Source organism: Aulonocara stuartgranti (genome assembly GCF_965226115.1).
Source record: "Aulonocara stuartgranti genome assembly, chromosome: 1".
In the NCBI taxonomy this organism is placed as follows: Eukaryota; Metazoa; Chordata; class Actinopteri; order Cichliformes; family Cichlidae; genus Aulonocara; species Aulonocara stuartgranti.
The window spans coordinates 14,945,759-14,972,128 of NC_138939.1; the positions used below are offsets into that span (position 1 = coordinate 14,945,759).

A 26,370-nucleotide genomic window follows, 5' to 3' on the forward strand; every position below is an offset into this window, starting at 1 on the left:
CACTCTGAGCAGTGGTGCAGAGTGAAAACGAGGAATTAACAGTGTGAGTTTTATTTCAGAGCGCCACGTCATTGTGATGGAGATTTAATAAAGGAGGAACACACGGACAAAGAAGAAGAGAAGGGGGGGCAGCCCTTGAACGCGATTGCCTGAGGCATTAAAGTTCTGTACTAAATTCTGGTTTCCAGTGTGAGAAAAGTCACGCAGTGCCAGTAGTAGAGCTAGGTTGAGTGATGATTCTAAATTACTGTAAGTAAATCATCGTACACCGTTCAAGTTTCATGATAACGGGGATCTAGACTTTGTTGAACCCTAGGCAATTTGAACAGGTAAAAGTCGAGTGACCAAGTAGCAGTTGAATAAAAGTCATTGAATAAGTGTTGAAATAAACTGGCAGAATTAAGAGAATTAAAACATTTCAAGAGCTCAACTTACTTAATGGTTCAATTTTGTTTCACGAACGCAAAACATATAGGTTTATGAATATGAAAAGGTTGAGATGGTGTTGATTTGACTCTGTGTAGGTTTAGGTTGGTATTTTTATTGATGGGAAGAATATTCAGTGACAAGTCCTAAGACCCGGGCGTCTGCATTTTGTTTTTGTTATTTTTCATTTTATTTTGTTTTATATTTACTGATTTTTGTTTGTGAATCTTTTCTTTAAGCAGATCTGCACATCGGAAATTACAAGCATTACACGTCGGCGAGAAAATTGTTGTAAGTGAGTTTCTCCGCATTGAAATGGGTTCTGGAGGAAACACTTGTGGGGACAATTAGAAACGAGAGTCCCTGTTTAAAAAAGGATTCAGCGAGGTAATCCAAACTCAAGTTCTTGTTTCTTTTTGAGATGACGTCATTTTGCTGAGTGTGGAAACTAGATGCGACGACAGGTTTCACTATCAGCAAAGAACGGATGAATGGATGAAAGACTGGGAATAAAAACAAACGGACTGACTGGTAAAAGATGACAAGACTTGACCATGACTCAAGGTTAACCACCTCCACCTAGATAGGATAAAAGGGTGGATGAATTTATGTGGGTTTCTTTTACAGGAGTAGAAGGATGACAAAATATTCGAGGATGAGTGAACCTGTAAATGCCATTTTTGTGTCTTGTGTGGCTTACAGAGGTAACTGCGCAGCGTTACCATTTACATTTTCTTCCCTACAGGGTTACAGTTTTAATGTTTTTCTATTACAGGATTTCTGGGCGGATGTGTGAAGAAACGGTGTTTATGGGTTAGGAGTTGGGGATGCTATTACACTGTATTCTGGTGAGAGTGTTGGGGGAGACACACCCTGTCTTGAAAACTGTGATTCTTTTACAGGAAATGTTTTATAGCACCTATGGAATGAGGATGCCTGACTACGGTCAATGTGCTGCTAATGTTTGCTTTGCTTTGGTGAGAGGGGTGCAGTAGAAAACAGACAAGTGACATGAAAACAAGTAATAATAACAAATAACAAATTTGGGGACAGTTTGACCTAGAGCCCACTAACTGGCCATTAGGGGCTCTCTCGCTCTCTCTCTCTCTCTCTCTCTCTCTCTCTCTCTCTCTCTCTCTCTCTCTCTCTCTCTCTTGGAATAACATTGCCCAAAGGGTGAATAAAGCAAATTGTGGCAATAATAGTGATTTAATGATTGGAGAAACCTGAACATGATACTTGTCTGTTGAGCTGAATCGTTTATTACTCTTATGATTTTCCGGTGGGACTATGAAGATTTTTTGGTACAGATTGCAGGTTGTTGCTCTTTAACTCCTAGAACACGCCCTTGGCGAGGTGGGGGGAACTGGACCACCTTTCTGTGCCCCATCATCCTCTATTAGACGACATCCAAGCTAAGTAAACATGTCTTGGCCCTTTCCCCCTGAAATGACAGGCAGGCAAAGATGTTGCGTCTTTGTTTGCTTCCTGGCCCTGGGTCTCATTCCCATTGGCATAATCCTGATCTGTGAAGGGCCCCCGACACTTCTGACACCTTCAAGTTCAAAAGCTTCGCCCCCTTCTGACAGTCCCAATCTGACAAATGTAGCCCCTAGGGTCTTGCCCACCACTTCCTCTCCAGTTTTACAATATTGACTTTTGAATGTCCTTAGCAGTTACCGTTCTGAGTTTATTTTACGGTTGATTTATTCTTTCACATTTTCACGTTTCTATCTCTCATTATTATAGTATACTCTGTACTCTCCACATTTTTATCATTACTTATGCTTTTTGGTTGCTGAGTTACAGGAACTGTTAATTTTGTGTCACTACCCTGGTTGCACTAACTCGTTGTACCCTTGTGTGCAGGGCAGCTGTTACTGCTTTCGTCGGGAACCGAGACTGCTTGCAGCCGACCCCTGGGCAGGGTGGTGCCTGGACTCTTTTCTCCTCATCTGCAATGACAGATAAAGACAAATGATAAGACCCGAGGAGTTTTTCGAGCCAGGCTTCGACACGTCTCTGTGTTCCTTTGAATGTTACTTATTTTTGTGTGTTGACCCATTTAAGATGGGTCAAAAGGGGGATTTGAAGAAAATATAATCTGATCAAACATTATTCAGCTTTAAATATTGTTCAGCTTTAAAGTTACTGTGCAACTGTGTAATAAAAATGTGCTCACGACTTTGGCCTTGAGAGCGATAAGAAGCGATCGCCTCATCCTGCAGGCGAAAGATATCTGCAAGCGAAGAGACTAGAACACCCAAGGCCGCTTTCCTTTTATGGAGTTGTTTTTCTGCTAATGCAGCACTTTCCTCACAACCCCCTCCTGTAAGTTTTAGAGAATATATACCCATCCTCACAGCAAATATTAGGAATCTCCTGATGTGAGCTGTGTTGAGAGCTTGTCTCTGTCTCAATAAAAGTTCACTGATTCCCCATCTGCAGCAGGTGTCCGGTTGTCTTCATTCTCCGCCAGCCTGGTTAAGTCAATTCCTCCTTAACATCTAAAAGAACCTATTTAATGAAGGAAGACGGGTTCACTTTGTGTTTAATATTATTCTATTGCTGTTGTTGTTTTTTTTATATCCTTCACTCAACTAGCTAAAACAACCCCCTCCAGGACAACCACCTCCAGCTGAACGTCGGCAAGACCAAGGAGCTGGTGATGGACTTCAGAAGGGGTCAGCACAGAGACTACAAGCCCATATCATCAATGGAGCTCCAGTGGAGAGGGTGCAGTCCTTCAAGTATCTTGGTGTCTCCTCAGACCTGACATGGGCTGCCCACATTCAGGTCCAGACCAAAAAGGCTAGGCAGCGCCTGTATCACCTACGACAACTGAGGAAGTTCAGGGTCTCTCCAAAGATCCTCAGGATTTTCTATACAGGCGCTGTGGAGAGCATCCTCACACAGAACATGACATCGTGGTTTGGGAACAGCTGTGTGAAGGACCAAAAAGCTCTCCAGAGAGTGATCCGTACAGCAGAACGCTGCTGCAGGATTGCTCTCCCCCCGCTTCAGGACACCTACACCAGGAAATGTCGGACTAGAGCAGCGCAGATACTGAAGGACCCGTCCCATCCTGGCAACAAACTGTTCCAACTTCTGCAATCTGGTAGAAGGTTCCGCATCTTCCGGGCAAGGACAGAGAGACTCAAGAGGAGCTTCTATCCCCAAGCCATCCGTGCCCTAAACACACACACCCGCCCGCTCACATCATCTCACATCATCTATAATTGACTGAGACAGGACTCTCTTCCAGACACTAAACCAAGGAACAATGTACATTTCAAATTCCTTTAATTTTAAACATGTTTATATTGTCTATCCAGTAAAATAGTCAGATGTCTATTCATATTAATGTACCACCGGCAGATAGAGGAGGTGGCTGATATCCAGAAATCCTACCAGTGGCTGGACAAAGCTGGACTGAAAGACAGCACAGAGGCACTAATCATGGCAGCACAAGAACAAGCTCTGAGCACAACATCCATAGAGGCTGGGGTCTATCACACCAGGCAAGACCCCAGGTGCAGGCTGTGTAAAGATGCTCCAGAGACAATCCAGCACATAACAGCAGGGTGCAAGATGCTAGCAGGCAAGGCATACATGGAACGCCATAACCAAGTGGCCGGCATAGTGTACAGGAACATCTGTGCCGAGTACAACCTGGAAGTCCCGAGGTCAAAATGGGAGATGCCCCCAAGGGTGGTGGAGAATGACCGAGCTAAGATCCTGTGGGACTTCCAGATACAGACGGACAAAATGGTGGTGGCTAACCAACCGGACATAGTGGTGGTAGACAAACAGAAGAAGACGGCCGTAGTGATCGATGTAGCGGTTCCGAATGACAGCAATATCAGGAAGAAGGAACATGAGAAGCTGGAGAAATACCAAGGGCTCAGAGAAGAGCTCGAGAGGATGTGGAGGGTGAAGGTAACGGTGGTCCCCGTGGTAATCGGAGCACTAGGTGCGGTGACTCCCAAGCTAGGCGAGTGGCTCCAGCAGATCCCGGGAACAACATCGGAGATCTCTGTCCAGAAGAGCGCAGTCCTGGGAACAGCTAAGATACTGCGCAGGACCCTCAAGCTCCCAGGCCTCTGGTAGAGGACCCGAGCTTGAAGGATAAACCGCCCGCAGGGGCGCGCTGGGTGTTATATATATATATATAATGTTCCTCCTCTACAGCCCCCCCCCCCCAATTTTTGCACATGTCGAGGAGTGTGTCAGGCTACATTTCACTGTGTTATACCTGTATAACTATGCATGTGACAAATAAAGAACCTTGAACCTAAAAGAAGGATTAGCAAACTATGAAAACGGTTGATCTAATTTGTCCTTTAACGGCCAAAGAGCGTGATGCCTTTAGCTTTATGTTAATGTAGTTTTAAATAAGCAGTAAGTTGCATGAAAATAAGCAACCGGTGTGTGTGTGTGCATATTTTTAAAAAGAAAAACACCTTTTGGTTTGACTGGTGTCTCTATACATATTGCTTCTATGTGCAATTTGGGACCATAAAAACTTTAATGAATTTATAATAATGCTTTAAAATAAAATAAAAAATTAACTATTGTTACAACACAGAGATAAACACTTATTGTTATTATTTGTTTAGTTATTTTATTGAAATGGAGAAACTTTCACCACATCTGGCACACTAGCATTTTGTTGTTCTCCTTAAAAAAGAAGCCAAAAATGGAAGCTCTCATAAAAACTCTTTTAAATGAATATAACATGTGGGCTAACAAGGAAGAGATGTTCTTTGTTTTTAAACAAAAACAAAAATCTGTGAGAATAAAATAAGAGACTCAAATGATCCATAAAAATGTTTTTAGTGGGACAAAATTCATGCACAGAACTGTGGAATTTCATTCATCTGTTTTATAAGATTTTTCTGCAAAACCAACAGGGGAAAAAAAGACATGATTATTCATATCATGCTTACAGATGAAACATCTGTACCAATCGTTGCATCAAAAAGGTGATACTGACAGCAGTAGGACAAACTGCGGGGCAAAATAATAAAAACAGAAACAATCTTCGGCCTAGATGATGGTGTTCAGAAGCATTTGGGAATACATTTTTCTGTGGAATCAGGTAATCTGATGCAAGCTGACAACATGGAGGGGAAAAAGATGCATTTGTTTCTCTTAGCCACTTACACATGAAATCCCTACTTTTATTTTAATTATAAATAATTAAACTCATCTGAAAGATTAAATAAGATGATTTCTGAGTGATCATCATCTGAACCAGCCAGATGACATGTGCAAATAAAAACAAGAGTGAGTCTGCTACCCCCTGTGTCCTGGAAAAATATCCCCATATCCTTAAAAATCAATCATCAGGGTTTTGTGAGTGACATAAAGGACAGAGAATATTGTTTTGTCTATTAGGGATGCATAGGTAAGGTAGGAATCGAATTGTCCGCCTTAAACAGAGATTTGCTTTCTTCACTTCCTGAAAAGATTTTAGGATATGTGGTTTTTCCAGGACTTTTATGGCATCCACTACTACAATAACCAAAAAGAAAAACAGCCAATAAACAAAACACCAAACATTGCATGTACACATTGAAATAACAAGGCAAAATTGAAATTAAGCTGTAAAACTGATTTCAGTAAGACTAAAATGTGCTTTACAATGAGCAGAACATAAGAGTTAAAGCACTGGTGTGAGAATAAAGGGTTGGTTTCATTCACAAATTTCTCTCCATGTCAAACCAGGACTCAAAGTCATCAAATGAAATGGCAAAAATGTTATCTAGTGGACTATTACGGAAGACTGAGAGTAGTTAAGTTATTTTGGAAGATAAGGGGAAAAAAACCCTGAAAAAATAACAGAGCGTGATGCCCAGAATCCCTAAAAACACACAGGCAGACAGTGCTTCATATGATCCCATCAAAACCAAGGCCTGAACAAATTACATACACTGAGCAATTATTGTTTTCCACATAATTATAAAAAGGTCTCCTTGTTTACTTAAATATTTCCACACCCACTTAGCAGTCGAGTGTTTTCTGTTCAAGTGGTCTGTGCAAATATTTAGTGGATATTTTGTTTTATTAAATCAAGTCTGCATTTAGAACTGAGAGAATAATGCCTGTAGAAATATTGCAATATCTTTAAAAAAAAATTGTACCGATCTTATGTGCAACAAGTTAGACATCCATTCAACAATATGTACAGAGGCGCACTGTGTTTCTGTACATGTGCTACACAGTGACAGATCTGCCTCAATTAAGTCCGCAAACTGATGTCTGCTCACTGTTAACCCGCTGTTGGTATTTTACACAGAAGAGGGTGGCAACAGGACAACCACATCAAATATGTACAGGGAGAAATAGAAAGCTGCACAGCTAACAAAGATGCAGGACTCAACCCATGAAAATATATATCTACATTTTTCATTCATAGCATGAAGGCAAACATTTTGCTTACCCTTCATTTAAATACACTAAAGTCAATGCAATAAAAAGGACATGTGAGGGGGGTCGGAGGGGGTCAGGAGGGTCATTTTTTTGACTGATTTATGCCATTTTCCTAATAGAACATAGTTGATGTGACTGTTTCCCATTAGCAGCTCAGTTATGACAAATACCAAAATACCCCTTCCTCTCAGCATATTTTCTGACAATATTCAAATATCTATACATTCATTCAAAACTTTAAGACATAATTAAGACGTAAAGATTTCATTCCAAGTAGGAGACCACAGAAAAATTTGTTCTTGATAAAATTTTAAAAAAGAAAGAAAGAAAGAAAGAATAAAAGAATAAAAGCAACAGCAGTGGTTGCAATGTTATTAAAAATACCCACTGGGCCTCTTCCCATTTGTGCAGTGTGTCGAGGGCATCTATGTGCTCCCTAGTTAACAAACTGCATGTGTGTCTATGCAATATTTACATTTACATGTGTTACGTGTCTCAGGGAACTGATTTTGGGAGAGCAGTGTGAGCAAGTTTGTATCCAGTCATGGTTGATTATCTGTCAGTAATTTTTAAATGGAAGTATTCTAGCTCTCTGCAATTTTATTTTTAGCTTGATAAATTAGTACATATTTAATTTGGAAAAGATTGTGAAGGGCTGCAGTTCAGTTATTTTTCTGTTCAGAAATAAAACTGACAACTTTATTTTGCAGTCTCACTCTGTCTGATCACCTTTTCAATCTAGTGTTTTAAAGAGACATTCGACCTATGACTGAGTGAACTCTGGATCTGTAGTCACAGAGCATTAAAAATGCAGTGGAGCAGGCTTAGAAACGCCAGCTGTATCTGATATAGATGTTCAGACAATAACAGTCACTTTCCGCAGATAAATAACAGATAAATAGTGACTGCCTGGCACCATGACCACAAAAACATTGTTTTAGGAAGTAGCAGAGACTACATTGAACCTACAGTGACAAACACTAAGGTCAGTGGCTCCACATTTTCTGCTATGACCCAGGAGCAAACCAGTGTTGGATCTGAGCTATCCCACGCTGTATCTGGTTAATGTAGAAGTCTGCATTTCTGGAGAAGTCCTGACAGACCGAAGACTGGGCATCGCCCAAAGCACAGTAAAGGGCGGTGCCCCCCACACTGATAAAAACAGTAACCAGGCAAAGCAGGAAGAGGAGCAGGCAGGAGTCGCCACTGCCGACATCTACAGAGAAAGAGATACAGAGAGTTATAGAGATAAATACACAGGATTAATGTGTGCTGGAAATTTGCTGGAATTCGTCAACTATTTTAAACACTCTCACAATGGACTGCCACAGCTGGTGTAATTTAACCTGTCCAGTATTAGAAATGCAGCCACTGCTCTCTTACACTATTTCTGTGTTTATAGAGCGATACGAAACTTTAACCGTCAACAATAAAAGACAAAAAACATACCAGGCTCATAGTGGTCATCAGGAACTTTAAAGCGGACACGTCGTTTGGCAGTGGGCTTCTCAGGTCGAGGGTCTGAGCTAGAAGAAGCACTCACGTCGTCTACGCAGACCTTTCGCTTCTTTAATATGGAGACAAGGCCAGAGGCGGGTGATACCTGAGAAACATAAGAACAACCAGAAATGTTAGCCTGGGTAGACACATCAATCAGTATAAGCACAACTTATATTTACATCATTAAATCTTTTCATACTCTCAGACTGAGTCTTACAGAGCGTGCACCACACCAGCCATGTCCACCAGGTGGCAGCACACCACACAATCAGCAGTGCTGAGTTTTGAACCTTTTTGTCAGTGCTTCCTTGTGACAGAAGTTAAGCACATTAGAGCTTAGATGTTGCCAAGTACAGTGCAAAAGCTATTCAAATACAGATTACAGTGGCAAATTAATTTTCATCCAGCAGTTGTGCTTATCGACGAGGTAATAATTATATCATCCAAAAGGGTGTGGTTCATGTAGGTCAAATGTTACAATTCTGCCATGAATGATAAATGTCTCATTTCATATCACCCCCACAGATAAGCAGTTTTTATTTTTATATGCATTATTTTTGCCGCTGGAACAAAAATACATTGTATTAAATCAAACTAAAAAAACATAACAAGGTGTTGCCCTCACTACTGCCTCTGTTTTTTTCTTGGTGGAGAGTAGTTAAATGTCAAACTGGGTTTCACATCAACAAAATAAATCCATCATGGGTATCAGTAATGGTTAGGCAATGGCATTAGCTTTGTTTCAACATAGCAACATGCCTCTGACAATGGAGGGCCTAGAAGGGCAAACACAAACTGAGTCAATCCACACAGACGAGAATGTAAAATGTCCAGCAGACAAAATCTGTTTACAGCCTGGTGTTTCCACCTAATTTAACCTTTAATAAGACTGAACACAGATGCATTTTTTAAATTCAGCCTTTAGGGAGAAGTTAAGTTGCTGATTTGAATGATAGGAATTACATGACAATAACATGCCTTTCTTTTCATCCTATTGGACTAACAGAGTGTCCAAGAATTATCCAATTTAAGTTAAATGCCAACATTACATTTGTATACTACATAACCTAATGTACAAAGGCATCTGTATGTGTGCAATGCATCTGTACATTCTATCAAACTAAACTTGCGCGCATTAACTGATGCTTATAATACACCACACTGTTATCCAAATTTGCTCAGCGCTGGTTTCATCAAATCAAGATTTCAAAAAGCAGGGGGTGATTTGATGTTCGCCATGTCCATCTTTAATATACAGTCCATGCACAGTCACCGAAGACATAAGGAAATAGTGAATCTACTAACAACATGTACTCACCTCCTCTACAGTGATGAGTTTTGCCATTGCATCCAAAGAGGGAGCTTCTCTAATGATGTCAGCTTGGTCTAGATCATAGTCCTCCTCCTCTTCCACTTCCTTCATCTCTGCATGTGGTTCCGGCTGCTTCATGTGAGCCTCGTGAGGAAGGGTTACCTCGTGGTGCAGGGAGGCTTTAGTGCTCTCCTGCAGTAATAGGATACAGATATAACTTAAATGTCAATATACAGTTATGAAGCTGTAATCCATTTTGTTGCTCTGCTCTCTGGTGTAACACACTCTGCTGTAACACTGACTGAGTCCTATGAAAGCAGTGAAAACTGTTCCATTTGCTTTCGTTTTTGAATACTATTGTCCCCATAAACAAAGACAAAGGAGGCTGCATTTGCTTTAAAACAGGTTTTTATGGGTTTTTTTTGTTTGTTTATGTTTTTTTTTTATGTTTGATCTTATTGAAACTGAATTGGCCAACACAAAGTACCAAAAGCAATGCAAACTTCATCAACGGAAGAAAACAGGTACTGACTGGGCCTTTTAACAGTGATACATTTTAGCAACCAAAGAAGGAACTCCTAGATAATATTAATAACAGATACTGACTGAACTGTGTAGTTCCTTTAACTGTTTCTTTAAATATATGTAATAAAAACATGTTAAAGCTAAATGAAGTGAGTCTTAAGTAGCCAAAATCATATATACCTGCGTCTCCACATGTAGCCTCTCCTGAGCTCGGGTATCCTGATACAGCTGTTGTATCTCCACCTCTGCCCCGCTGCACACAGTCTCTACTGGGAGAGTTTTCTGACTCACGGAGGACACCCCTTCCCTTTTCTTCTCTTCCCCTTCTTCCTCCTCTCCCTCATCTTCCATTTCCAAAGCCTCCGTTGCCTCTTCCACGTCACCCCCCTCTTCTTGCTCTTCTGCCTCTGTTTCCTGTGCTGGACCTAAATCTTGTCCCTGCTGCTCTGCAGGTTTGGACTGATCCAACTCTTCAGCTGTAGAGGGGTGCAGCCCGTTTCCTGAAATGGTGCATCCTGCCCCTCCTTCTGCCTCTCTTCCCTCTCTGTCATTGCCTTGCTCATCAGTGAGCTGAGATCCATGGAAACCATTTCTCCCCTCTGACTCCATTGGTGGGTGTTCCCTGTCCTTGCCGGAGATCTCAGGGGAACTGAGACCATCAGTCAAATTAACGGAGGGCATGACTGAACAAGAGGTGTCTTCAGCTCTTTGCTCCATCCCTCCTTCAACCTGATGGTCTGCATCAGAGAACACAGTTTTAACAGAAATGAATAAAACCAGGCATCAGTAACACACTTAAAACCAACTTAAGACCAACCCAAAGCCTCTAATAAACTAATATAAATACTCATAAATAAGAATAGACTTTAAGTGTATACTGAAGTGGAAGCTCCTTGTATCTGACTTTTTACCTTAGAGTAATTGTTTCTTCAATAAGAATTCAACAACAGCTACACTAAACAGGTTTTCTTGATCTGATAACAACATTTTCATCCTTGCATTGTATCTCCTGTTTGAGTGTGTCACAATCGCAACTATGTCCAGTTTCTCTCTTTTCAATAGGATGATGTCAATACTTTGGAAATGACGGTTTTTAAATTTAAATTAATTCCTAGGACCTTTTGAAACACAGTAGAAGCAGAATAGAGATTTCTGCTTCTACAATTTAATCTGCTTTCATAATGTTTGAGGAAGAAAGGAAATCCTAACAATGGGAACACTTGTATGATAGAAACACTTGTATGTCTCACACACACACACACACACACACACACACACACACACACACACACACACACACACACACACACACACTTTTTGAAATTCACACAGTAAAAAATTAAAACTAGGCCAAACTTTACCCTAATGTCTTATTAGTAACACAACAGTAAGTTGAGAATAATACTTTAAAGAGAATTTAAAGAGAGCCACTAGCAACATAACAGTGGTTATTCATATCATAGCTTAATACCAAACAGCATTCAAGTTAAATTATAACCATGCAGCTAATAGTCACTGACCTGACGTACATGAATGCAGAGCACCAACTTCCTCAAATTCAGCTCTCACGAAGTTCAGAGAAGCACACTATTTGAAACCGCATACACAAATTCTTATTAAAAAAATAATACACGTGTAATTTGTAACTTTATTTAACATTGTATTCTTTATCAATTTTACAAATTAAACACAGAACACGACAATGTGCGCCCTAAATACATAAAATGGATATTTCACTGATATCGCTCAGTCTGTGCAAAATATACATAACTTGCACATTCACTACCTGTCACTGACACACATACCAAAAATTACACGTCTTACCTCAGCATCTCTACTCCTTGGTCTATTAAAAAAAAGGAGAGAAACAAAGGAGCACTGACGATTAGTTCTTGTTTTTAGTAAATGAAAACGCAAAATACTGATGACCCTTCTCTACTCTCAGTCTAATATTAGCCTGGACACATTTCCCTTGCTATTACAACGTGTGTTAGTAATACTGCATGTTCTTCTGTGTGTGTGTGTGTGTGTGTGTGTGTGTGTGTGTGTGTGTGTGTTAAGCAGAGTGAAACCCTAGCAGTGTGATGGCTCAAATGTCTGAAAGTGCAGCAGCAGCAGCGGACAGGGGCCATATGTTTTATCTATCACTGCAGTGCACATCACACACTAACATATTCATGCTCATAGTGATTCAAGCAGACACGTATATACACAGTCATATAATGTAAAAGGCTGTGTGTCCTGCAAGCATTCTACTCTGAGTAAAAAACTAAACAGCAAGAAGGGGTTTCATTTCTCTGGTGAGGGACACTTACATGAGCCAATAGCACTGCAGGACATATTTTACACAGTCCTCCGCTAATAAAAAAAGAACTCAAACAAAACACACACTCATTATCACAGAGGCGCAGACGATAATAATGTCTGCGCCTCTGATTTGGAATTTGATTTGGAATCAACTGATAATTGTATTGTGAATTGTACTGCGTGTACTGGCTGTGTTGTTATTGAGTTTTTGTGACATCATTGCATCGTCTAGACTTAGCTGACTAGATCAATCAGGGCTGATGTAGTTCTAAACAGAACACCTAGTTTAGATGACATCAAAGACGAAGCTAAAAATACAAATATCATGAAAAGAAGTGCATACTGACCGATTGTGTGTCTGGCAAATGTGTTTAAGACTGTCCAGATGTTGAGCTGCCAGGTCAGAGGGCGTCGTTTTAAACTGACTCTCTAAGATGGAAGAACACACAGAGATAGAGTTAGTACCAGCGTGTTACTAGCAATATATGCTATGTAAGAAAACAAATAAAAACTGGCTTATAACTCTACATGTGACTTGATATTATGGTGACTGAATCTATATTAAATATGTATTACTGTATATGACTGAAGTTTCCTGGATTTCATGACAGTACAGACAATGCTCCTGCTCAGCTCAACCAGGACACATGTGTGCCTACTCTTCAGTGCTTAGGTTGAGGGCAACTGGACTTTTTTTTTTAAATGTTCATGAAGATGTTTTGCTTCCCTTTCAAGAACCTTCTTCACTTCTGTACAATCCACCATATTGTATTAAATATGCAGATAAGTGTACTTACACGTTAGAGAAGCTAAGTCTTTCGAAAAGGTTAAATACTTTAGTGAAATGAGACAGATTTAAATTTAAAAAGACGGCAATTTAAATTACAGCTCTCTTCCCATTTTTTTTTAGATGAGTCTGCCTAAAGCACTGCTCAGAGGCATTACCAACATGGCTCCTGAGTGGCAAGACCTGTTCTTATGAGGACTTTAAATCATACTGTGAGGCTGTTTTAAGCATGCGTGTTGATGCATGCAGTGACAAACACAATATTCAGTAATACAGCAACCTTGCATGTCTCCATGTTCATTTTTAAACATTATGAGCACTACTTTATTACAGCTTCTTCCCTGATGCTTAGGATTGAAGAAAGTGTTTATTACTAGCATGACCCTACAGGTCAACAGGTGTGTGCGTTGTGTGTTACCCCACTGCTGCTGAAGTGCATTCAGGTTATCCAATACTCTCTGGTGATAGTCTCTCTCTAGCTGGATGCACCATAACGCCCGCTGGTCTGAACACCACAGGTTAAGAAATGTAAAAAATAAGTAAATCACAATTCCGCACATGCACATCATCACACCACACTGGGAACGCTGAAAATTGCAGTAACTTTTAAACTCTTGTGGCTATCTGTTTGAAAACCATTAGAGTTGACAAAAGGGTATTTCTGGGGAAAAAAAAGGACGACAGAGAGACAGAGAGACGAGGACGGAGAGGAAGGCCACGAGAGACAGAGGGGGAACGCAGTGCACGATTCTGTCTCATGTTTATGGATATGAGCAGCGAAAACACAATCCTTCTTTGACGTGGCTCAATGCTTTCTCTCTCTCTCTTTCTAACTAACCCTCTATACATGCATGACATAGCTAAGCTGGCTTCCCTACTCTTTGACACTTTCTGGTTTTCCCTCCCACTGTGTATCTTTCATCAGATTAAACCTCCAGTTCTTTCTCAGTCATGCTCTTCTGCCTTTCATCTTCCTCTTACTGTTTGACACTCAATCGTCATTGACTCCAAGTGCATTTTTGAGTTTTCTGTCGGTGAAGTATTCCCTGTGTATATGTGCTATATGGAACTTATTCAGTCCACGTCTTGAAAAACAGGCCAACTGTCTGCACAATGAACCACTACAATAATAAGCAACCATAACGAGTATTTTCAATGAGTAAGCAAAAAAAAAAAAAAAGACAAGAAAATGAAGAAAACATAATTATAAAATACAGACTTGACACTCAAACAATCCTGAAATTAAACTGTAGTAATAGTAGAAGTTCCACTGCTGCAAAATTAGCAAAAAAATTTTTAAGTGGTTTTTAATCAGGTTTGAATGATTCTGAATTCTGAATATGCTGTTTTATATCACAGCGACCATTGAAATTAAAGTCATTTCACAAATGCTTCAATAACTAGAAAAAAGCATAAAAATGGCTGACACGTGGCGAAACTTGCTTCTTTCTTCTTCTTCTTTTTTTTTTTTTAAACTAAAAGTGCTCTTCTTATCCCTCAAAAATCTTATGGCGTCATGCACTAGCGTAAAAATGATCAGCCAATTAGAAAACTTACAATGCTATAGTTTTTCTAACTCTATAGTATGTTTGTGCTTAGAAACTTGGATGCAGCACATTGACAGGTAGAGCCTGGTCAGTGCTCTGTATACGGTTTCTTTGAAGAGGCACAAATACACAGCAATGGTAGCCCAGATGACAAGTTTTACTACTGTCCATGCTGTTCTTAAATTGTGAAGTTGGGAGGCTGGTAGAGATGCTATAACTTCATGAGTGGGAAATTTGACCCGAGTGGGTGTTCCCATTGAAAATTATGACTCAGAATTTGGGATTTCCCACTTCAAATGTGTGAGCTGCATGTGCAGCAGACTGAGGTCAATAAAAAATAATTACTAAATGAAAGACTGAAAGATGGTGAAAGACTTCCCATTTATTCATAAATAAAAAACAATGCAAAAATGGAAACTAGTAAAAACTCACCTGTCCTTCTCTGAAAAGAATATTCTTCCAGCATTACATTTTTCTTGTCATGTCATGAAAGGCGACTGAAGTTTAAAATTTAGAGCTAATCTTTCTTTGTGTTTATCTACCTCGTAAACCTTGAGGCTTTCTTTGAAAGCCAGCTCAGATTTAAGCACGATTTCACTCTGATTCCTCCACACTTCCTCTTTTCATTTTTGCCTCATTTAATCTGTCTCTTCCTTCCTTCTTACTGTTGAGTCACATCTGCCCGGACAAGCAGGCAAGAAGCACACAGGAGAAAAGTGTGAGAAACATTTTGCACAAGTCAAAATAAAACCTGGCCACCCCATCAACACACCAACAGGACCACAAGGATACAATCTCCATGAAGGACAAAGGCCTCAGCAATCTGTAGAGAGAGAGATTACAGCTTTTAATAAAGTGCATGTTGAGGAAACAGGTTAAATTAAGGTTTAAAACCAGACTGAAACTAATCCTCGCGTAGAGGGATTCCTCAACATGACACAAGTGTCAAAAATTTCCATATAGAAAACTAGAAAAAAATTATACAAATATGTAATTTAGAAACACAATACAGTACAGAGCTGTCCTTCTACTGCAGCAATAAATTCTATAATCATTAACCATGCCATTGAAGAAAAACATATAATCTGCTCTTTGTGACACACAACAAAGTAAGCTGTTAGGTCAGTCACACAAGTGAGTGAAAATGAGAGAGAAAAGAAAAACAGCAAGGGAGAAAAAACGAGAGACCATGGTCGACACTCTACCTCTTTTCAGTGTCTCTTGTTCAGCTGATAACAGAACAGGAGAAGTGTGTAAGAGAAAGAGAGAGCGCGAGAGGAGGAGGAAAGGAGGGCACAAAAAGCTCTCGCATTTCTAATGAAGTGCGGGGTGGTGACGACTCAGTGACCTTTTCTAGGTAACTGTGCCGGGATGGTTTAGATACAAGAGGAGCTTAAAGCTGTTTCCAGTCTCTTCTGCAAATAACCATCCGTTGCACCAAAAATACGGATCAATTTAAAATGGATTTATTTGTCCCCGCATCAATTATGACTAATATATAACATATTCACTGACATAAATAATTAAAATATACTTCTCCTTAAGTTTTCATTGTTCTACTTTGTGAGCAAACAAAGAGCGTTTAAAGATTATACATATACTGGACTGTCTAGAAATTACTCCAAGGATGTTTCTCTGTGGTTAACACACACACAGTCATCTTTAGACTTTGAGCCTCATTTGTTTCTCCTCATTGCTCGCTGCTTTCCTTTTCTGTTTGTTGTCCTACAATTCATATTTATGCTAATGACACTGGTTTCAAAGCTGGCAGTCATTCATGACCCCAGCCTTTCTCTCCCTCCCTCATTTTTACACCACCAATGATGTAAATCTCCCACTACAGAGGCATGTTTGCTATGCCATTCCTCCATTTGTCCCTCCCCAACAAAGCCAGAGTATGTTCCCCTTTAGTAATTCTGTTGATCTGTCAGCAGGGCAACACAAAAACCAATAAAGTGGCGCATGACCATTGTGGCAACACTAGATATTGCTCTTTAGAATTATGGGATAGGGTAAATGACTTAATGGAGTACTGCACTCTTCAAGCGCCCTTTCAGTTTGCCAATCCAGTTTTATCTTAATCAGCAGCTAAAACTTTGAGCGGCTTTATAGTTTATAAATTGAACAAAGACAAATTTAAGATGTTTAAAATAGTAACTTCTATAATCATTTTCCCAGTGGGTGTTATTTTTGTAATGTAGACAAAAGGTGTGTGCTCATGAATGAAGTGACATTAAGTGTGAGCTCGCCCATGAAAAGCCTAAGAACTTTTCCATAGCAAGTCCAAAGGGGTAGCGATGCCCTGATTGACCAACAAATGACCTGAATTTGCAGATTCTGAGCATTCTCAGACCTGACTGCTGATCGGCCAGTCAGCCTCACGTGTCCAATGGCATGCTAGTCCCTTTCATTTATGTGTGATTGTCGTGTACACACTCACAGTCATCTACTAACATGTTGTGGAAGCTCTTCACTGTAAGCGAAGACACAAAGTTCACGAAACTAAGGTGTAGGGCAACCACCACAATAACGTTCGTACCAACAAACCTAATCAGACTAAAGAGGCTATCAAAGGAAAGCTATCCAAAGCTCAGAAACAGCCACAAGCCAGCAGCCTCAGCACGAGCAACAGATCAAAGCAGTAGTGATGAAAATGACAAAAACTGAGTTTATCACTTCACCAGATGCCCCGATATCTGGAGAAGTAAGAAACATACGGGTGATGTAAGTAGCTGATATTTGTTTTGCTATATAAATCTGTTGCACCTGCTTTTGTTTGTTTTGTTCATAGGAAGCAAAACAAATGGTCCCCACTTACTCACTGTGAATGGTTTTGACCTTTACCTGATCCATTCGTACACGGGCGTGATCAGTCTCAAACTTTGGACTATGTAACTAGCAGGGTAAAGGCCACTTAATGTTTGATCCACCTGCTTCTTCACTGCAACTGCCAAGAAGTGATGTCTAAAAAAGTTTGAGGCTCCAGTGAATGTGTGAACGCAGATGTAGACACCTGTTTGCCTGGAAGTAAAAATAGGCTGGGTGTGCCTTTTAGAGATATTTAATAATCAAACTGACAGAAATATTCAAACATTCACACACCCTCAGGAACCGCATGTTCAATCATGCAGGTCTGTGAGGGAGCATCTATGAAGATAGAAACACTCAGGATTTGTGTGTTTATCTAGTGTGCATGAAGCTTTTTAGTGTACTTAAATGCATACCTGAATTTTAGTTTGTGTGTCACTGAACACACCCCTGCTTTAGGGTACAAAGTGCCACTGCAATTATGAGGTTGAGTGATTTATTAACAACTGTGAGAGCAAAAGTTTAGAGAGACTCGAATGAGAGAAAGCAACAAAGTATTTAAGAGCAGTGAGTTCAAATGAGACGCAATCAGTGATGGTAAGTGGCAGTAGTGTTTGCAGTACCTGGTGAAGGGACTGTGGAAGGTGGCTGTCATCTCCTCTTTGTGCCAACTGCTCAAGGGACTCCAACAGAGCACAGCCTGGAATAGATCCTGAGGCACAAGCGGGAACTGAGAAACAAGTGGCCACTGGAGTGGAGGTAATGTATTCCTGATTTGATAATGAAGGTCCTGTGATGGAGGTGGAGTCTGTTCCAGTAGTTGTAATCCCCATGGTGAAGTTGAGGGGCTCTTGGGATGCACTCACAGCGGAAGTGTTAAACTTTGCTAACTCAGTTAACGTAAATGTCTCTGTAGCTGAGGTGTTATATCCTGCATGTGAACCGGTAGACCCTCTAGCACCTTTTGGCCCACAGTTTAAGGCAGGCTCCGTGGATGAGGTAAGTTGTTCTGTAGTGAAGTTTGTATTTTTTGCTATTATTTTAGTAGTTGCTGTGACACATGTAGGCTCAGTGCCTGAGGTTAATATTTGCGATGTACAATCCATCGGCCCCGTACTGAAAGCAGATCCATGTGTGCAGGTGATAGACGCCGTGCAGTAGGCACCTGATCCAGTTTTTGACATACGAGTGTCCATTTCAGCATCATTCTGGATCGATTCCACTGAACCGATGGGATATACGGTTTCTGGACTGCCCGCTGGAATGACTGGGGATGTAGGCTCTGGACTGGTTCCAGGACTAAAAGGATAAGGATTCTCCAACAGGCTCCCTGTGGATGTAAATAAAGAAATTAGCAAACAGGAAGAAAGATAAGAGGAAAACAGACAATTACTGAGGAACTGCAAATATGCCAGTGTGTAAAAAAATTTAAAATCAACACGTTCCTCCAGAGAAGCAAACTGATTATGAGTATATAACCACAGTCATATTTTAATCACTTCAGAAGACATTAAGTTCCTTGAGACTTACCCTAATGACTTCTTCCCTAATCTTAATTCTAACTCTAAAGACAACCATATTATCTTATTTACTGAGTCTTCATCTTAAAATTTAATGATTGACATTATAGGAACTGTTATATCCTTACAAAGCAACTATATAAACAGACTGTTTCCCCACAATTTACATAATACAAATACATTATGGCAATATATTATCCCTGTTATTATTCCATCAGTGCATGAACACACACACACACACACGCACGCACGCACACACACACAGTTGTAGATAAGTCAATGCTGGCTGCTAGCAGGCCTTAAGGCTTACAACCAATAAACACACAAATGTAAATATGGGAGCTGTGCTAAGCTCACAGTTTTGCAGTGGCTTGCCGACACAGCTGTTTGTGTGTTTGCAGCATGTGTGTGTACGCCAATGCAGGAGTGAACAGGAGTGAACTTGTGAGCTATCAAGTGGTGTTACTCTGTTTTGACACAGACAGTGGCAGAAACTTTAAGTGTGCTTATGCCTTACTCTCTATTTGGAAGAGGATCATCTATTCTCTAATGTTAAGGCCAAGGCACTGTCTACTACACTTCATAGTTTGTTTTTCTGAGCCACTTTAAGGTCATCTTCCATTTGATATGCTTGTTTTTTTGTTTGCTTGTTTTTTACATGTCAGAGTTCTTATTTCCTTTTGTTTAATGTGAGCCATTTGATTTATTTCACTTTACTGTATTCGACTACACTTTTCACACAAGTTTTGTATTTTATTTAATATTTTACTTTTACTTGCCTTTAATTTTTCTATTTAATTGAACTCTTGTTGTGTAGCGTTACCCTTATTGCCATGTTTTATTTTATATATTATACTATTTTTTAACATTATTTATTTGATCTATTCTATTGTATTTAAGCAATTTTGGGATTCAATATTTTGTCTTCTACTTCTTTTGTCTTTCTCTTAACTTATTCCTCTACTCAGATACCCTCCTCGCTCTACATGCAGCCGCCCTCAATTAGATTTGTTCAGGTTCACTTTCTTGAGTCACTTTTTCTAGTTACATGATCGATGACATCATCACCCCCAGACAGACTGACCTCAATCCAATATGCTGACCACTTAATGCATTACACCAAAGGCATTTAAACAGTAAGCCTGATCCTGAGCAGAACGCTGGATTCTTCTTGAATTGTTACGCAGTAATACTTCAAACACAGCCTCTACACACTAATATTACTGAGTGTTTAGTTAGCATTTGTGAAGAAGTGTTGCACACCTAGCATTTACATGCTGAGATTGTAGGCAGGAAAACATTTAACAAACTAGATTACACTTCTAATTAAATAACTACTTTTTATAATACTTAATTTGTGTGTCACACTGTAAACTGGAATTTTTTAAATCAATTACGTGCATAACTTTTTTTTAAAAAGGCATTCCTGGATTGTTAACATGTTGGAATTTCTGTATTTTTTTCATTATTTGTTAAGTAGCTTCTTTAAACAAACTGAAGGATATACTAGTGGCTGTGATTTGACCTTTTGGGAGTAGACATTGACTTACATTAGTGTGGCCAGGTTTTAAAGTTTAATAATAATTTTTAACAGTAGATAGACAAAAATTCTGTAAAAATAGACTAATGTCAGCAAAATCATAAATAAAAATATAAATAAAATGTATCCTCTTTGTTATGATTTTTCATTTAGTCACTCCCTCTGCCTACAGTCTTGCTTCCAGCAGCTGCGTTACCAATTTTACTTGAGTGATGCCTCCACTGTGATGAATCCTGTTTAGACCTGAAGTGCCTTCCTGGTGAAGGCTGAGGACACTGTTCTCAGGAACAGAAATAAGATTCTGTGATTATGTGTGCAGCTCATTGAGTCTCCTACCAGTTTCTGAATATGAAGAGTCTGTCATGGGAGTGTCTGGAGACTGGCAGCGATTTAAACAGCTCGACTCCGCCGATTCCTCCTCGTCATCGTCTTCCTTCATCGCTTCATCAATATCATCTTCCTCTTCCTTCTCTTGGTTTCTTCCTATGCATCCCTCCTTTCCCAGTCCCATTTCCTCTTCCTTCTCATTGTTGTTTAGACCGATTTTTTGGATGGAACCACATCTTCCCTCATCCCCATTTTGTGAAAGAGAGACACTTTGAGTTGGCGTGAGTGTGTTTGTCTCATTGAGGTTTCGGGTTTGAGCAGTGAGGGCTTCAGAGTTGGGTAGGTTATCACAGAGGTCCACCCCGCCCCCCTGAATCTGTGACATTGCTCCACCCTCCCTCTCAAACTGATCTAAGAGGATAAAGATAAATCAAAAATCAGCTGAAATTCTTACACAAAACAACTGAATTCTGCACAGTATGAACCTCTACACTGGTTCATCACATCCAATTTGTTGAACTTGTTGGACAAGAAAAGAATTTTAACCTTCATCACCATGATCCATTGAGCTCCACCCAAACAATGCTTGACCTTTGAGTTTGAGGGCCAGTGCCACCTTTTGGAACAAGCCCTTCTTCAAGCCTGCAGAGATAAAGGAGATAAGACAGAGAATAGGCATAAAGTTAAAGAAGCAGAGACCATGTTAAACTCCACTGACAGTGAAAGCGAGGAACGGCAAAGGGATAGACACAAACAAGTTTGTCATCATTCCCAAAGATTCAAACAAGCCATACGGCTTAAACAGGAATGCGTCAGATGCAACACTCCTGTGTACACCTACGTGTACGGTGGTAGATTAGATGCGTACAAACAAATACATTCATTTACATAGCGATTACACGATATGAGTTGGAAGACTGCTCCCTTTTCCCTTTAAGAGACAAAAACCTGACAGAAAAAGCTGAAAACTTAAATAGAGAAACAAAAATGTGTCCTGCCACTGGGTGGCTTGAACTCAAGATCTCTTCCAGGGCCTGCTTCTCGTCCTGCTGAGGTAACAGACTTCATGTATCACTGGGTTTATAATGCTGACATGAGGAGCAGACTTAGGGTGCCTGTTAACAGCCTGACAAATTATTTTTGCCATGCAACAGATGAACGAAGACCTGGATAAATGCAGCTTAAAGTTGTTGTTTATATATATATTTTTCAAATGAATTAATGAAAAAGCTGGTAACACTAATGTGTGTTCGTAGAGAAGACGCATTGCTGTCCATTCACAATATGACATAATTTGGTTATTAAGACATCCAAACAAATACAGCTGCATTTAATTCCTTCATTACAATAATCTGATCTACACCGCACACTTCGTAAGACACAGCCTCTAGGTCTCTATGTGGAAACTACAAATTTGTTTGTCTATGGTTCATTTATTGCCCTTGTGCTGTGACCAGTTTTGATCCACAACACGACATCTGGGTTTCAGCTATGAGAAAACTCTAGAAAGAAAAAAATGCCCAACTAGGGATTTAAATGCTAAATTATTAGGATTAAGGTGTAAAAATCTCACAATCTGACAGTTCTTCAAATACCAATTAAAATTGGACAACAACTGAGACACCAAGTGCAGACTAGAAAAAGAGAATAGAAAAGACACAATAACATTTACACAAGAGCCGGAACAAATGGAATAAAGGATAAATATCCCAATCCCATAACATATATAAGGTCTATATGAGGCAAATCAAGCTGCAGAGAAATCCAAAGAATAGTAACACTACAAATGGCCCAAAAGAATGACCCCTTTCTGACAGCGTTTTACAGATTTCTGGTTTATTGTTGTATGCACTTCTGAATCGATGTACAGTGGCAGGCGACTTAGTTTTACTAGCTTATGCATGTTTAGACGGGAACAAGACAAACAGGCATGTGTGACTCGTATATTTGTTGTTACTTTGCCATGTTTTGACCACAAATAACAGTATTGTCTGCAAACAAAACAGCCACTAATACTTGTTTCGTACCCTTCCTGTTTGGCACGCGTTTCAACTACAAGCTCAATGCAACCAATCTCTGGATATTACCTATACTCTCTAATGTCAACATAAGAGGTCAGCATTCAAATACTGTGAGAAAACAGCTCACACAGAGCAAAAGTACTGATAAATTGACATTATTAGATGATCTAGAGTCAGGAAGTGTGAATAAGGAGCAAAAACTGACTACGAGAGAAAAAGTCTGACTAGCAAAAAGAAATTTTCAGCACATATTTCTTATTATTTTCATATAAATTGAAAAAAAAAAATGGCACCCCTTAAGGCATTACTGGATGGGCAGCAACTTTGCCTCTGGTCACCAACCAACATTTTTCACCATTTTTTGACTCAGCAGAAAGATAAAATCTCAAACCTCAACAAAATGGCTAATAAAAGCCTATCTCAGTGGAATAAGGCTGTCCTGGTTTCCTGCAGCACTAATTATTCTTCCTGTAATTCTGCATTACTCTGGCAAAGACCAAACATTTAGAGAGTTAAAAGGGAATGCGTGGATAGACACACCAAACATAACTCTGATTCCCTTCTTCCATGAAATTCCTCATGGACGTGTGTGTAAAATATGGTAACAAAGAAGAAGCATGAGTGAACCAATCAGCACCGCGATGTGCTTTCTACAGATAGAGGTGAAATCCTATGGGATGCTGCACCACCCTGTCTTTATGTTGCATCCGCTCTGTATATTTAATCAAGAAAAGAAACCTTCTGTATGGGAAACAAAGTGTGCTTTAATATCTCTAAAAATAATAAAACTCCTTAAAATCACACTGAGACACAAACAGCGCTGTTACATAATTGTTGAAAGCTCTGAATGTCCCTTTGGTATACAGCGTTAATGCCCATGTACGGTCTTAATGTTTTCATGCTTCAAACAAACATCTGAGGCATTAAAAGATAAAACAATCACCAGCCTAGAGAGAAACATGGATAGCTGATGATGTTTAAAAAAACAAGAGTTGCCTTTTTTTTAATCACTATCTGTTAATGCACCTCTCCCACTGAGTCATTTAGCCATAAAACCATCCATCCTCTCCTCCTTTGTTTGGGCCTTACTCCACAGGGGGACCATGAATTATGAAAGACAAACGGAAAAGGGAATTCAGCCAAAAGGACAAACACAAAGGTGTAAGAAGACACAGACCCTGTCCTGTGAAAGGACCACTGCAAAGACATGAGACCTGCAGCAGTGATAGAGACAGGGGAGGCAGATGGCCAATTATGTTGACCTATAGGTTTTGTATACAATGTAGCTAAATGCATCTAGTCACCAAAAGTTGGGGATTAGTGCTGGCCACTTTTCCAGTTCAGAGCAGTCTCTTTGACCTGCGACTGAAACACTTTAGGGACCAGCCCAGGCCACTGGATAGATTTGCAATGGAATTGTAATAATTTCGTTTCGTTCATTGGTTACCTGTTGGTTAATAATTTTAGAATGGACTTTAAGTTTTTTTTTAAGAAGGCCCGCTCCGAGCTTGTACAGAAGTATATTTCAGATCTTCTGACACTACACACCCCTCATCATAACCTCCATTCTGGCCATCCCACAATTTCGGCTGAGATCAACAAGGGTAATAGAGATTTTTCTGTTTGAACAACTATTCTTTAGAAGAACCTCACTGTTTGTCGAGCTCACTGTCATCTTTTAAATTCCTCTAAATGACATCTTTTTATAAACAAGCTTTTCCCACTATGAGTTATCATTTTTAATTTATTTATTTATTTGCTTTTAAACCTACTTGCTTTTTACCTATTATTCATTTGTAATTGCATCTATTTCCCCTTTAGGTTTGTGCTGCACGTTTCCCTTTTATCTTTTCTTAAGTGTTTTATTTGTCGTTTGTTTCCTAGCTTGTCCTGTAAACCTTTTTATTTTTGAAGGTGCTAAATAAAGACAATATGCTTATCAAGATGCAATTATTACTTAGTATTATTTCTAAATAGAAAGTTAAAAGTATTTCCAGAGTTTTTTTTATGAATTGTTTGAAATATAAACAGCACAATAAAATAGTTCTAAATACAAAACTTTACATGTGAGTGTTTTGTTCCTTTTTTATTTTTTAGATAAACTTTGGTCTGCAATGCATTTACTTTTTAAAGGTATCGCATCCTATTGATCAATTATTCGTTTGTTTGTTTTTTAATATATGTTTTTCATCGGATTACATGGGGGGGAAAGCAGGTCTGGGTCGCCTTAGCGATGTGTATATGTATATATGTGGCCCTATAGGTGAAAATGAGTTGGACGAGCCTGCTTTAACCAATGTGTTGTTAGCAGCTAACCTAATTAAACCTAGCTCGACAAGTTGGTTAATATTATACCCCCAGATATTTAAGCTAATGTTATCCAGGCAAGACATAAAATAACGTGGAGCACATGAACTGCCAGCAGACAGGAACAGTCACTTCCCGTTTTGACACGGACTTCGTAAAAATTAGCTGATTAGCAATTGTAAGTTGGTTATTTAACCGAACATTAGATGGGTTAGATGACAGGCTAGCACACGTTAAATGTAAATTAGCTCGGTGGCAATGGTTACACTTGATTTGATGTTAACGTTACGCTTCATTGCGGACTAGTGCCGCTTCGCCAAACTGCTCGAAAATGAGAACAGCTTATAACCAACTGTTTGTGTTAGACCCACAGACTGTTAATATGCAGTAACTAGTTAGACCCGTTTGCTATCGATACTTGATGCTGATGTGACAGATTGGTTTTCGTACATGTTGCTATTAAGCTAACGTCAGCTAGCGCAAGCAGAGTACATTAGATCACCTTTGAAACGCACACATACGTTGACGTTACATAAAGGAGCTAGCTTGTAAATCAGCTGACATTAGAAACAGCGACGGCACAGAAGAGAGACATGACACTTACGGCTGAAAAGGGTGGCCGAACGATAAAAACTAACATCTGACACCTTGCCGGAGATGTTGTGAAGACTGTGTCACCCACAGGCAGCAGCAGCCAGGGGTCGTTGCTAACGCTGTCATCGTCGGGCCTGTGCTGCATTGTCGCCATCTCGTGTCTTTTCACTGTTAGCACAGTTCTGTCCACTATCTTCTGCTCTTGTTTTCATCCACAGCTACCTGACTGCATCGAACTGTAGACTCGGTAATAAAATAAAATCTCTTGTACCTCGTCCTACACAATGAGAAAAATCCCCCCCTCCCTTTTCTGTCTCAAAAAGCTGAAAATGTCATCTGAAATAGCACCTAACATTTTTATGTTATTGTGATAGATGAAAAAGTATGTGCACAAAGACTGACGCTTTTTGCCAT

General features: G+C 39.7%; 1 protein-coding gene across 2 annotated transcripts; it reads right to left on the reverse strand.

Moving 5' to 3' along the window:
* Nucleotides 1-5,245: 5,245 nt before the first annotated feature.
* cnsta (consortin, connexin sorting protein a) lies at nucleotides 5,246-26,234 on the reverse strand. Of its 2 annotated transcripts, none has more exons than XM_082502779.1 (13): nucleotides 25,967-26,234; nucleotides 21,581-21,676; nucleotides 21,044-21,445; nucleotides 18,271-18,977; nucleotides 15,632-15,662; nucleotides 13,711-13,797; nucleotides 12,853-12,934; nucleotides 12,023-12,044; nucleotides 11,728-11,785; nucleotides 10,379-10,935; nucleotides 9,680-9,865; nucleotides 8,311-8,464; nucleotides 5,246-8,077 (listed from the first exon to the last, which is right to left on the reverse strand). In XM_082502779.1, exons 2-13 carry the CDS (start codon nucleotides 21,597-21,599, stop codon nucleotides 7,869-7,871), a joined length of 2,514 nt encoding a protein of 837 aa, XP_082358905.1. In that variant the 5' UTR covers nucleotides 21,600-21,676; nucleotides 25,967-26,234; the 3' UTR covers nucleotides 5,246-7,868. The 2 variants fall into 2 exon arrangements, with proteins under 2 accessions (XP_082358905.1, XP_082358904.1); XM_082502778.1 differs by having other exon boundaries at nucleotides 11,719-11,785; nucleotides 25,967-26,233.
* Nucleotides 26,235-26,370: the final 136 nt, after the last annotated feature.

Coding starts and splice junctions, on each gene's coding strand:
- cnsta (XM_082502778.1), bottom strand. Junction 18,978..21,043: donor CTCTTCATATTCAGAAACTG/GTAGGAGACTCA, acceptor TTACATCCACAG/GGAGCCTGTTGGAGAATCCT. Junction 8,465..9,679: donor AACTCATCACTGTAGAGGAG/GTGAGTACATGT, acceptor TATGTTTCTCAG/GTATCACCCGCCTCTGGCCT.